Consider the following 12,861-nt stretch of genomic DNA (forward strand, 5'->3'; position numbering starts at 1 on the left):
ACAACAGGAACACATGTCTTGTCTTACATCTGATAGGCACTTTGGTGATCCCGCTTATGAGGCTCATCGACAGCACTAGTCCAATTCAGGTTATATAAGTCGCTAAAACCCTCGTGTTGAAGATGAATCTGCCTTGGTCTATCCCAGTTGAGGCATGGTTTCAAGATTCTGCAACGGCAGTTGACTAATTGTCAGCCTTAAAGCAAGGCACTCTTTTGTATACTTGCATGTGATAGGCTTTGCAAATAAGCATAAGAAATGACATTGTAAGATTGTTAAATTGGTGAGTGGATACGGTCCTGTCGTTGGATCACCATGCTGGTTGTGCACGGTTTGAGAGACTTTCAGCTTATGATTGAGTTACCGCTGGAGCTCATTGTGGAAACAGTGGTAAACAGCAGGAAGAGTACGGGCTGAGATCCAACAGGGATCGTCAGAATGGGAGATTAGGCCAGTCCGCATTGCCCCAGACTGGATACGCTTGCGATTGGTCTTTGAGATATCATATTCCCTCGACATTTTGGGAACAAAACGACAGCCTGATTGTCAGAGGCCTACATTGGTGCTTTGTGGCGATCGCTGAGGTAATTTTCTTATTGGTGTGCAGATGTTCTCATTCAAACTGTCCATCATCGTTAATCACTATCAGTTCTCCCCAGGACTTCATTTTGCGACTGTCCGATTGGAAGGGATGGGAAATAACCTGACAATAATCACATTTGTCAATTTTTCAAACACGGATGATCAAGTCCGGCCTGTTATTATGAGGCGACATGCATTATCTTGTGTTACGCTCACGGCTATCCGCGGTCAGATGATATGAGCCACAAAATATGACATGGTTGTTGATAAAAAAACAATTCCGAAGAATTATCAGTAATCTCGGCGTCGATCTACGGGGCCGCTTATTCGATTATTGGTCGAGAATGTCAATTGATTGACCACTTCGTGCTGAAGCAGCTGAAAATGGCGGAGCCTACTCTTCAGCCGCTGCAAGTTATCACAATATTGATTACCTTGAACATACCAACTGCATAACACTGCAGGGTCAATACTTGTTACGATTGTGTTTTTCCGTTGTTGAACTGACGCAGCCTGATTTACCATGTTGTGTTTACCAAATCGTTCATTTTTTCAAGTTCAATTTTCCTTTCTAGTCATTTCAACAACTCATCGTTTTTTCGTGAACTTCTTCCAATTCCAACCTACTATCTATCGTAACAAAAACCAATTCCAAGTCAATGGTACATTGGCCGCATATAATGTCCACTGTACAGACTCTTCACCTCTCAGTGGCCTTGCTGCTTCTGTCAGCCACGACTGCATTTGCAGCCGATGACGAAAAAGACAACACTGACTTTTTGCTGAATGTGTTCTCTGATATAGGCCCGTACGTCTGCCACTCGTGTTATGAATATTCCTGGTGAGACTAATCGTATGTGTCAAGAATTCTTGCACTCTTCGGAGAGCAATTCGCTCGCCAGTTCCTCAGTGAGACCTTCACCTGGGAAGATCATATCATTTTTGCCTGTATCCCATTGGGCATCATGACCGCAATCTCAGGTGCTATACGAGTTCAAGGTAATGGCTTGTTTAGAGCCGTTATTGGGCGTGCGAGAGAGAACCATGCAGCTGCTGAGATTGAATATATGTCTTCAACTTCTACTGAGGTTTGTGAACTTTACAACGGAGAGGGAATTGTTCGAACAATGGGGAAGCCATATATCGGCCAAATCATTATTTGTCCCGACGATCTCCCAACTGGAAAAACAAAACCTGACAAACACCAAACTGGAACTGGGACAACTCCTCATCAACGCTCAAATGGAACCGAAACAAATCCTAACCAGGTCCCAAATGGAGCCGAAACAGATCCCGATCGACGCTCAAATCGGACTGAAACAGATCCTGATCAGGTCCCAAATGACGCTAAAACAGAAAGCGAGCGATTTTCCTACCGAATTCATACTCTCGAAACTGCTAAAACTGATCGTACCATGGTCTATCAAGGTACTTCTTATATACATCGCACTTCTTATGACTTGGCTGACAATTCTGCAACAGAATACCAAGAGGAGAGTCGACCTCCTCTCTTCAAGCGGTTCGGGCCGTCACCTAAGCCGAAAGATGCCAACCAGGATGCCTCAACACAAGTGACTGGGACATCGGGAGACCTTGAAGCTGGTACGGTGCAGACGAGGAACGTGATGAACTCAGACAGCCATGACCCTCGTCAAGAAACCTCAAATGAGCGTGGCGTGCCTCTACAACAACTACCTAGGACCCCTAGCAGACGCGTATTGCGCAAGGATACCCGGCCAAATGGTCTGAACCTCTCCAGCAAAAAGGGTTCCAATCTGACTCTTGCCACAAATGTTCATAATACCGAAAAGAAGAATTCTTGGCTTACTTTGAGAAGCTCCAATCTTCAGCTGAACATTCCCTGTGAAGATGTCTCGGAAAGAAAGCACCGCTCTCACCTTGTTCTAGCTGCCATGGTGGCATTGACCTTGCAGGTCGCATTGCTTGTCATTGCTGTTTCGACAGTCCATTTCGTTTCGGGATTTGAGCCAGAACCGTGGGGGCTTCCTTGTTATCTTGGCGGTTCTGTCCTTCTGTTTCTGGGCATGTTGGCATGTTCGGTGGCGATCGAAAAGCGAACCCGCGAACTTACCTGGTATATTCCAGTTCTAGGTTCTGATGGGCAAGAAAAACGCAAAGAGTTTCGTCTTTTCTGGGTTCAACGAAATCAGCGCGTGAGTGAGCAAGACTTCGGTTCTTATATCATCGATGGGGGAACCAGGAATCACGTTATGACATCGAGTCGATGTAAAGACCTTGAAGGTCTAGAAAAATCCAATTCTCTCGCAAATGACCCTTCGAAGAGTCCGACGGGCACTACCGATACGCCTTCCGATCAACCAGAGGGTTCGAAGGAGCCCCAGGAACTCTCATTCTTGCCATTGTTACCCTTAATAGCAGTTCTATTTGGCGGAGTCGGATTCACTGTCCAATTCATCGGGCTGAGGGGCCTCCCATGGCCTTGCGCTGTTTCCCAGCTTGGTGCCATGATCCTCATGGCAATCATAAGGGCTCTTATACGCAGGCGTCTTACGAAGTCTTTAATTCATTACCCGGTGCTCCAAAAGCACGAGCTTGACTACCTGGCCATCCGACTGGTCGAAACGGAAGGCGATGTATTCAAAGATCACCCAGCCAATGATAAAACCTCTAGGAAACCATGGGCTCCTCGAGCTGCAATCAAATCTATTCTGAAGAAGTTGTCTGGTGACGAGAACGACCACAAACATCAACCATCCGCAGAAATACTGGTGTGGAAGGTCGACACTAAATCTATCGTAACGTTTGGATCGAAGAAGGGGTCAAGCGCTAAATCAATGGACAAGCCTATCTTTATGCAAAGCCACAATACTGATAATACAGATGCTAAACTCGTTCCGAATCCCACAGAAAGCCCCGGATCTGACCCCGACGATAAGGGTCAATCTGCGATTTTTGTCCGAAAGCGACTTGGGGACTTATGCAAGTGGCCTGACAGTACATCCAAGCCAGCATTGGCATTGACTTTATCTATCGAAAAATTTATGACAGATTTCTTTCCAGACGGGCTGTCGACCGATAGCCCGAAACAACTGGCATGCAAGATCCCGTTCAGTCGTTCTCCTTCATCCAATACGAACAAGTCCCTCAGCAGTTCTAATCAGAACACGCCTTCTGGTAGTTCTCATCAGACGCCTGTAAGTTGGATCAACCTCGATATTGCACAAGAGCCCGAAGGCAAGGTATGGACCGTCGATAGTGGACAGGTTCAAGCAATTTTATCTCTTTGGATGGCCCATTGGACAGCCCGTCGGGTGGACCACCTTGAAGCAGAAAGCAAGCACGGGGAGAAGCAAGTCAGTACCGACTGGAGGCGTGCTGGTGATGGTTCTCATGTTGAATACTGCAGAAGGCTAGGGGAAAATCGACACGGGGTGTTGAAACGAGACATCTCTTGGTGGGTCAACAATGCAGTTGAGGGGCTACAAACAGAACACCCCGAAAGTCCGGAATTACCCCATGACTATGCTAGCTCTGGATCAAAGGAAAGCCGGTTCAGTTTCGGTTTCAATTGTTTGGATGGTGAGTATATTTGCTGCTTCTCCTATACGGTCTCTTGTTAATTCCCATTAACCAATAACTAGCGAAAGGCGGTTCGGAAACACCCGAGTTTCTGGTGCAACACTCGACTGCAGATCTCGCGACTCTCATGGCACAGCACCTTTTCACTTGCTTTATGTGGAACATCGGCGGCCTACTACCGAAGAACCTCCTCAACCGTGCAGATATCAACATAAACGAGTTTGTCAAGGTCGAATCCTCTCGTTTGTTTAATCTACGTTCCTCCATCAGGGCGCAATGTGGCCGGCGACTGAGTCACAGACAACTCACGAAGTTCGTCAATTACGCCGAGAAACAAGGTCTAGGTACTCCCGACGATATCCTCCTGTGTATCATTCCAACCTTCAGTTTTTTCGATTGCCTACCCAACAACGCTGTTCTCGCCTACGACCAGCTTCTTCCCAAACCCTTCGGAAGTTTCGACCTGAAGGAGCAAGGGGGAAAGTGCATTGAGCATGCCAATCTTCTGGATTGTGTTCGGGAGAACAAGGGTATGAAAGAGAATGAATATCTTTCCTTGGCCGCCGTGGTTAATACAATGGAGTTTGTTTATCTTATGGCCCTTCACGTTGATAAAGCCAAGGTCTGTGGAGCGTCCAAGAAAACACATCCGAGAGAATTCGTCCACCTTCTTAAACTTTTGTTTGAACATTTCCATAACTATCTCCGAAGGTTGTCTCCATTTTATGAATTGCAGCGACGTCGAGAAACGTTAAAGAGCCTATTCGAGCGTCTCGAGATCGGCACAAAGAACAACGACACCTGGCCCACGGTCTGGAAGGGAGGGGATGAGGAGGAGGTGGAAGAAGCTTTCAAGCATAACATCGGATTCGGAAAATGGCATTGTGAAATTGCTAAGACCGAAACGAAAGCCTGTTTGGATTTGCAACTAATGCTACATTGTAAGTCAAAGTTTTGTTACGCAATGGCAATCTACACTGTCCCGAGCTAACAAAAGTTTAGCGGAAGATAAGACGGGTACCGCGCGGGATATTTTTGGTTGGACACCACTGCATTATGCTGCTGCCCGCCCAGACCTCAATTTCAAGCCGGAAGAAGGGACCCCCGAGACTAAAGAACTCGAAGACACCCTGAACAGAAGCTTTCAGACAAAACGATGGGTCGATAAATTTTGCCGCAGTCCTGTCCACATCGCAGCTGCAGCTGGAAACATCAATCTCCTTGAAATCCTATTACCCTACTTACATCATGAAGCAAGATTGGCTATATTCAAGGGTGGGGTGGACGAAATGGACCCATTGCATCTTGCTGCGCAAGGTGATCACAAGAACTGCAAGCGAGACAGGGAGACAAACAACCCACAGGAAGAACCCACGGACGGTAATTACAACGAGTGCATTACTACACTTCTACAACATAGGCCCGACGTTCAAAACGACACGGATGCATGGAACCAGAGTCCAATCCAGACGACGCTGACTAGACAATGCGACGAATGCGCCCATAGCTTACTACAGAACCAAAGCCTCAAATTCAATCCTGAAACGCTCGACGAGTTCAAAAAATCATTGATGTCTTACTTCAACGCAAAAGACAAACGGCACCGTCTTATTGGAAAAGAACTTCTCTTGAATCACTACCAGAAGTTCCAAACTCAGAAAAGTGGGAGTGACAGTATTCTGCATCATGCTGTCAGGCTTTTGGAGCCTAATGACCTCCGCACATTGCTTAAGGCTTTAAATACTTCAACTCCGCGTGTTCAGCCGCCTTTCAATGTCGACGTAACAAATAAGGAGGGGAAAACTCCCTTGTATTTGGCTGTCTCGGCTAACAACACGAGCCTAGTTAGGTGTCTTGTCAATGCTGATGCCTCCCCATCGGTCCAAGATGAGAATCGCATTTCTCCCATGATATTGGCCTGTAAAGAAGGTTATGCAGAAGTTGCAGATGACTTGTTGACTAATAGTAAGTATCGAGGAATCGAAAGAGACACAGACGGGAAAACAGCGTTGCATCACGCAGCCTCGTCCTCTCGTTGGTTTAGCGACTGGCGCCGTCGTGATGCAGTCCGACGGCTGTCAAAAGTCATGAAGTTAATCGACGTGCTTGATCATCAAGATCAGACGCCATTACAGTCTGCGGTCATAGCGAACCAAAACCAGGTTTGCTTAGATTTATTACGCAACAAGGCCAGTATCAAGCTGGTAGATGTCAAAAGATTGAGTACTCTGAACAAGATTGTTCAATCTGGTCCCAAAATGGAAAGACAGTCCTTAGCAAAATGGGAAAGTCAGATTCGGGAGACAACAGTAAAAAAGGCCAATGAACAAGATGGGAATGGAGACACTGCTTTGCATACGGCTGTCTACCAGAAGGATTATGACACGTTCGATTGGCTTATGCAGAATGAGGTCGACTTACACATTGAGAACAGTTCGGGAAGAACAGCTTTTATTGAAGCATGTCGCCGAGAAAACTGCCACCGTTTCATCCGACGCGTTGTACATGCCCTCAATTCTAAAGTTCCTGAGCCAAAGGTCAGCCAAACGTCTCGTCCCGAAGGTGACACGGACGACGAGCAACATCTTCCAAGTACCGATTGGCTGCAGAACCTTGAAAGAACCAAATTCGACATCAACGCAGGTGATTCTATGTTCGACGAATCTCCTTTAGCTTGGGCCTGCGAGGATGGGCTTGAAGAGGTCGTTAAAATCTTGCTCGAAGCAAAGGAAATCAATGTCACACGAAAGGCTACCAAATTTGACAGCTACACACCACTGCATTTTGCGTTGACAAGCAAGAATTCTGCAATTGTTCAGTTATTGCTTGACCACCCGGAAGGGCATGTTATTTGGAATGGGCCAGACAAAAATGGCTTTACAACGATAGAGTTTGCGATCAAAAACACAAATGGAGATTGCCTTTACAAATTGCTGATGCACCCCAAGGGCCAGCCCGGTGAACTTTCTTGCTCCGACCCAGGAGCGGTCCTGAAGGTTTGCGCCGGCTACAACATCCAGCCAAGTGACTGGGGCTGGATCTCAGGTCGAATTGCATTAGACGATACAGGAGAGAAAAGCTATGTGGATGCAGACAAGTGGACACTTGCGGACATCGCTGGAAAGTACGGACATCCGAATCTTCAAAGTCATCTGCGAAACAAGATGGAAAACAGCATATCGGTGCCACATCTTCGTCCATCATTGTTTTTCGGCGACTACTCAGGGTTATCGTTTAAAAACAACCCAGCCTCTAGTTCAGGCCGGACAATCACTATGAGTGAGCAATTTATCAAGATGACCAGGACTTTCTAACAGGTTATCAGATGTAACATTCTCGCGTTCTTTCTCGGACCACTTTTATTTCCGCACTCAAGAAGCTATTCCTCCAGAAGATTCGGACTTTTACTTCGAAGTTAAGATTATTCGTCTTCCGAAGAACAAGTGAGTCAAATAACGGTCTCCTAACAGCTCTTTCTGGACCATATTCCAAGCTTTTATTCGGTTTTTTTTTGGTTTTTTTTGTCACGCCACTGATTCTTGAAAATAACCAGTGTATTTATGTTGGGCTTTTGTGGAGAAGAAATTCCAAAATACCGGGCACCCGGCTGGGATCCAGGTTCTTGGGCCTACCACTCAGACGACGGAGGTTTGTTTGAGGGTGACGGCCGGGCCATTGTCAAAGATGATAAACACAGTTGTGGACAAGGCGATACCATGGGTTGTGGGGTAAACTTCGAAACGGGCCAGGGCTATCGAACACTGAATGGGGATCTGCTCGACTCGGGTAAGCCATTTTACTCACTTCCTTCCTACATGCAGATTCTGACATGATCCTAGGCAATGCTTTCACCAGTGGTTGGTTGAAAACTGGAAAGCTATATCCTTGTGTGGGTTTCCGCGACAGTGGCAATGGAGGCAAACTACAAGCTGAGATAGCCTTACTTGGCCCCGGCACACGATTATTCAAGAGTGATCTGTCCCAGAAGGAGCGAGCTCGAAATCATTGAATTATCAACAAGTAGCCTTGGCCAGAACAAAAAAAAAGACGCGTCTCAACTCCCGATTAAATTCATATTCATTTCATGGCAACTCCTTTTGGTCGGGTTAACTGTTGGTGTTTGTGATCCACGTAGCCTTTCACTCTACATTATCCGTGACAGTGACCCGCCTCTTCTGCTCCTCTATTCTTGAAGCCCACAGACGCATTTTAGACTCCATTGCAAACTCCATACAGAATGGCCATAGTTCGCTGCTACCGTCGAGGCGCGATCGAACCTCACATATGTACGACTCTATAAGTTCATGTGTCAATACATGAAGCATCTTCTTGTCAGCGGTAACGTTACCATTTTCTGTCATAGTATTGACTTCGAGTATGTCTCTAAGGAACAAACGTTCGATTGGGACTAATTCCCCAGGGCGCTGCCTTGCCGCTATTTTAGGTGAGGGACCTCCGTTCAAGACACCATGTGCTTTCTGCGGGTCCCCATGGACTTCTGAACAGAAGAGAAGGGCACCCTCAAATAGATACGTTTCAAGCTATGGTCAGTTTAGCAGGAGTATTTGGCCTGGAATTAGCATGTGACTTACTTGTGGTTTGTTTGCATCATATGCAACAGTGACAGTCGTATGTAATAATAACTTACCAAACTCAAGAGGACTCAGACCTTTCCAGTCCAGTACACGTTGTTTCAAGTCTTTTATAAATCCCTCTTCAATCTTCAGACAGGCCTGTTCAATAACCGCTCGTGCATCAGTCATGTCGTTCTCTTGATCAGGGGACGCCGGTTGAATCTGGTCCATAAGTCAGCTAATAAAAACAGAAGCTTCTTGCTGAAGATCCTACCTCGTTCAAGAACAGACCATATGCTGAATCCCTGTTGGCGATTAATTGCAGCAAGGTCAAACATTCTGACAATGTCTCGCTTCGATCCTCGCTTGTACTGAGTCCAGACGAAAGAAAAGAGCGGAGTTTCGTCAGCTCCTTCGTTATCAGCAATATCTCTAGATCAATATCCTTGAGATATAACTCAAACACAGGCGCCCATCTGTGTTCAGACACCAGAAGGAAAAGGTTCTTCTCCATTTTGGTGAGTAGGTTGATGTGCTTGGCAGCTATCCTTGCTGCCAACTCCAGTGTCTTCATAAAGTCTCGATCTCCTTCTGGTTTCGGATAAGATGATATGTTATGCATGATTTTGGCGAATTTATCGATATCCTGAACGGCCTTTCGTTGGCCAGACACAAAGTCCATTATCATTTGAGGATATTCCATGTGTCTCATACTAAGCAAAGGATAGTAATCCCTCACAATCCCTTTGACCTTGAGCTTCTCTATGATGAGTGACATGACTGGAAGGACCTAATTATATCAAAAATCAGGACATCTAGATATTAACTTAAGATAAGCTTCAACTCACTTTGAAAAACCCATAACAATCACCAAACATCAAATCGGATATTGTGAACAGGCTATCCACGGGTATACTCAGCTCAAGATGACAGTACAAGATGAACCACATGGTTATCTTGTTTTTATCCCTTGTCGAAATACCGCAGCTTGTATTGGTTGAGACACGCCGCCCTTCAATGGGAGATAATTGTACATCAGGAACCCCAATCCGTGGGTTCAGAGCTTGGAGAAGGACAATCAGAGGAGAGGCCTGTCGGAAAACTTCCCAGAGATGATGGAAGGGATCAAGAGGTGTGGATATGTTTTCGAAGAAGATGGCCATTCGAGGCAATTGCAGCATTTTAAGCTTGAGATCGTGGCATTCAGACAGTAAAGGCTCATTCTCCCAGAGCCTAGGCACATCTCTCCACGCGTATGTATGCTCGGTAGAAAACCCTCCAATGGACGGTGCTATGGATGCGGTCTCTCCAAAGTTATAGTGATGAGCATTGATAATGTCATCTGAATAAACCGGTAATGCTATGACCGATAGGCAGGAAACGTCGCTGAGACTCAATCCGGAGAAGACGGACCAGGAATTGGACCGTAATATCGAGCTGCAGAAAGAGAAATCCACAGTATCACGTTTTGTACGCCTGTAGACCCGTGAAGACTCAAGGTCATCTTCAAAATCGAACTTGAGTAAGTTGCTGTCGATATCTGTGCCGGTTGATGACAGTGGTGTGTACGGAAGGTCGGAAGGATCATGACGTCCTGGCAGTGTTAAGAGACTATTGCAATTCGTCCGAATCGTCTGTGCTTCTAAGGCATCCTCCACGCCCATCAATCTCTGTGACAGGGAATGGTTCGTGTCAAGTAGGGCTTTGATATTGTTGGATAACTCCTCCTGGTGTACGGCTGCCAATCGATCAGAATCACTAGCAGGTGTTAGTAGAATGATAACGACAGGATGCGATATGCTGTACCTTTTTAAGATCATCAAGATTAAAGTCGTCGAGCTTTTGAAACTCTGTAGTCTCACAATAAGAGCGTTGAGAGAGCTTTCCTTTCGCGCCCACTGCAAACGCGACCACAGTGAGACTCCCTCATCAGCCTCGTCTTTAGCTGGTAAAGAATCCAGCTCATTCTGCAATTCCGAAAACAAAAGAACGCCGTCGGTCAAAATAGTGACAACTTGACTAACTCCAATCAACGCAGCGTGTTGCGCTTTAATTGAGGCAAAGTTCGCAGTGAGGCTCTGAAGCCCCTGTAAGATAACCTCTATGCTCTGTACTTCAGAGAATACATGGGCGGCTATCTGTGGTGTCTCTTTGGCGGCCGATACATAAGGAGCGAGGAATTTTGCTGTCTCAACCGTGATGGAGATGAGACCAGCGATTGATGCTGCGATACTCAACGGATCAGCCATTTTTTTGAGGTTGAAAGAGGGAAATTACAAGGCAGAATGAGGCAGCCTGATCTGCTCTTGGCTGCTTATGAGGCTGTGTTGGGGGCCAGTTCAGCTCTAAAGTATTATGTCATTCAAATATGTCCTCTCATCAAATCAGCTTTGAGCATGCAGGGAAGTGGAACAACAGATAAACAGGGCATGCCATCTAGATAATCGAAGCTTCATAAGTATCGTTATATTCATATCTAATCCCTAGTAAACACCGAGCGCCCTAACTATATACTGTCCATCGTCGCCAAATTTTATCTATAACCGCCAGCAATCCTACCAGCCTTCCGCTTGGCTTTGCCAAGGAACGCGAGGAATATAATCCTTGCTGTACCCGGCAGCAGCAGATATAACATCAAGTAAGCCATTTCCTTCAAAGAGCCTCCTCACCAGAGTCTTTGAGGAATACGCCCCTAGTCACCATTCGTCGCTCTTCGAGACTGTATGGCATCCAATTCCTCCGATAAAGTCGCGTGCGTCCGTCTCTGATTTCACAACCTTGAGCTTTGCGCCTGCACGCGCCGTGTCGATGGTCAAGACACCAGATGGGTCGATAACGACTATAGTTCTTCCGTCGAGGAGTAGGCGGGTGATATCAGCTTGGATAATTCGTTGAGCGACGGCGTTGAAGGAGAACACGTCGCGGAATGAAAAGACGATGGCGCATGCGTGACGGCTGCTTCCACAGCCGGGATCGTCGGGGTTTGGTGCACCGAGGACGCGTGTAATCTCGCGAGTAAGGCGCTCTGAACCTGCGAAGCGGACGACACCGCGCAGGCTAAAAATAAGAATTTCTTTGTTGCAGTTGGAATGGTTGGGTTCGTTGTCGCCTGCGACAATAGTAGCCACGGAAGTGCGCACAGTCGCTTGGGCGATTTGGCTGACGTCCATCATGTGAAGACCCATATCGCTCGATAACTGCTCGCATATAGCTACACCTCGTACACTGTTTCCTCGGTGGTCAAGCTTGGGGGAGAAGACGGCGATACCCATTTGACCAGGCAGCGCACCGATGATACCACCAGCGACGCCGCTCTTGGCTGGGATACCGATTCGTGAGAGCCAGTCGCCCGCGGCATCGTACATACCGCATGTACTCATAACTGACAGGATCTGACGGACACTGTCTTGGGGAATAATTCTGTCTCCAGAGATGGGATGGATTCCTGCATTGCAGAGAGTGGCTGCCATGGTTGCTAGATCGCGCACGTTGACGTTGATGGCGCATTGGCGAATGTATCCTGTAACGATTTGCTGCGCGTCACCAGTGATGATACCGGCGGCCTTGAGCATATATCCGATTCCCATGTTTCGGTCAGCTCCTCGCAGCTCAGCCTCGTAAACCTCTTCGCAGACGTGCAATTGTCGGCCCGCCAACAATGAAAGCGCGTTCAGGATACGTTCAGTTCTTTGCTCCATAGTCCAGTCCGGTTTTCCGATGAGAGAATGGGCAGTGATGGCTCCAGCATTGATCATGGGATTCATGGGTCTGTTGCTGCCGCGTTCCAAGGAGAGGCTGTTGAACGCGTCGCCTGAAGGCTCTACGCCAATCTTTTCGAGGACCTTGTCAAGACCGGCATCTTCAATTGCGAGGGCGTAGACAAAGGCTTTGGAGATGGACTGAATGGAAAATTCAACGTCGTCGTCTCCGGCCGAGTATATCTCGCCGTCGACCATGGCCAAAGCCACCGCTACTTTGGAAGTGTCGGCTTTGGCCAGGGTTTCAATGTAGCTGGCAGGCTTGCCACCCTCGATGGGGCGGGCATTCTCCAGCACTTGGTTCAGGTAGTCAGGGATAGGAGATTTCATATTGATATTGTGTCTCTTTCAGATGTATTCGTGCTTTCTTTTTGATTTGTTCTACG

At 47.0% G+C, this 12,861-nt stretch overlaps 3 protein-coding genes across 3 annotated transcripts; 1 reads left to right on the forward strand and 2 right to left on the reverse strand.

Annotated features, from left to right (window-relative positions):
* Positions 1-1,262: 1,262 nt before the first annotated feature.
* FGSG_01799 (uncharacterized protein) lies at positions 1,263-8,152 on the forward strand (the record flags this gene model as incomplete). The annotated part of the gene is made up of 10 exons (XM_011319337.1): positions 1,263-1,390; positions 1,448-1,491; positions 2,065-4,143; positions 4,206-4,765; positions 4,901-5,084; positions 5,146-6,108; positions 6,262-7,188; positions 7,469-7,586; positions 7,697-7,929; positions 7,983-8,152. 10 exons carry the CDS (start codon positions 1,263-1,265, stop codon positions 8,150-8,152), a joined length of 5,406 nt encoding a protein of 1,801 aa, XP_011317639.1.
* A 527-nt stretch (positions 8,153-8,679) lies between these two features.
* FGSG_01800 (uncharacterized protein) lies at positions 8,680-10,966 on the reverse strand (the record flags this gene model as incomplete). Its single annotated transcript, XM_011319338.1, has 5 exons — positions 8,680-8,684; positions 8,792-8,939; positions 8,992-9,507; positions 9,566-10,475; positions 10,524-10,966. 5 exons carry the CDS (start codon positions 10,964-10,966, stop codon positions 8,680-8,682), a joined length of 2,022 nt encoding a protein of 673 aa, XP_011317640.1.
* Positions 10,967-11,413: 447 nt separating this feature from the next.
* On the reverse strand, positions 11,414-12,805 carry FGSG_01801 (uncharacterized protein; the record flags this gene model as incomplete). Its single annotated transcript, XM_011319339.1, has 1 exon — positions 11,414-12,805. The coding sequence occupies one exon, from the start codon at positions 12,803-12,805 to the stop codon at positions 11,414-11,416; it is 1,392 nt and encodes a 463-aa protein (XP_011317641.1).
* Positions 12,806-12,861: the final 56 nt, after the last annotated feature.

This window comes from Fusarium graminearum, chromosome 1 (genome assembly GCF_000240135.3).
Source record: "Fusarium graminearum PH-1 chromosome 1, whole genome shotgun sequence".
NCBI classification, from domain to species: Eukaryota; Fungi; Ascomycota; class Sordariomycetes; order Hypocreales; family Nectriaceae; genus Fusarium; species Fusarium graminearum.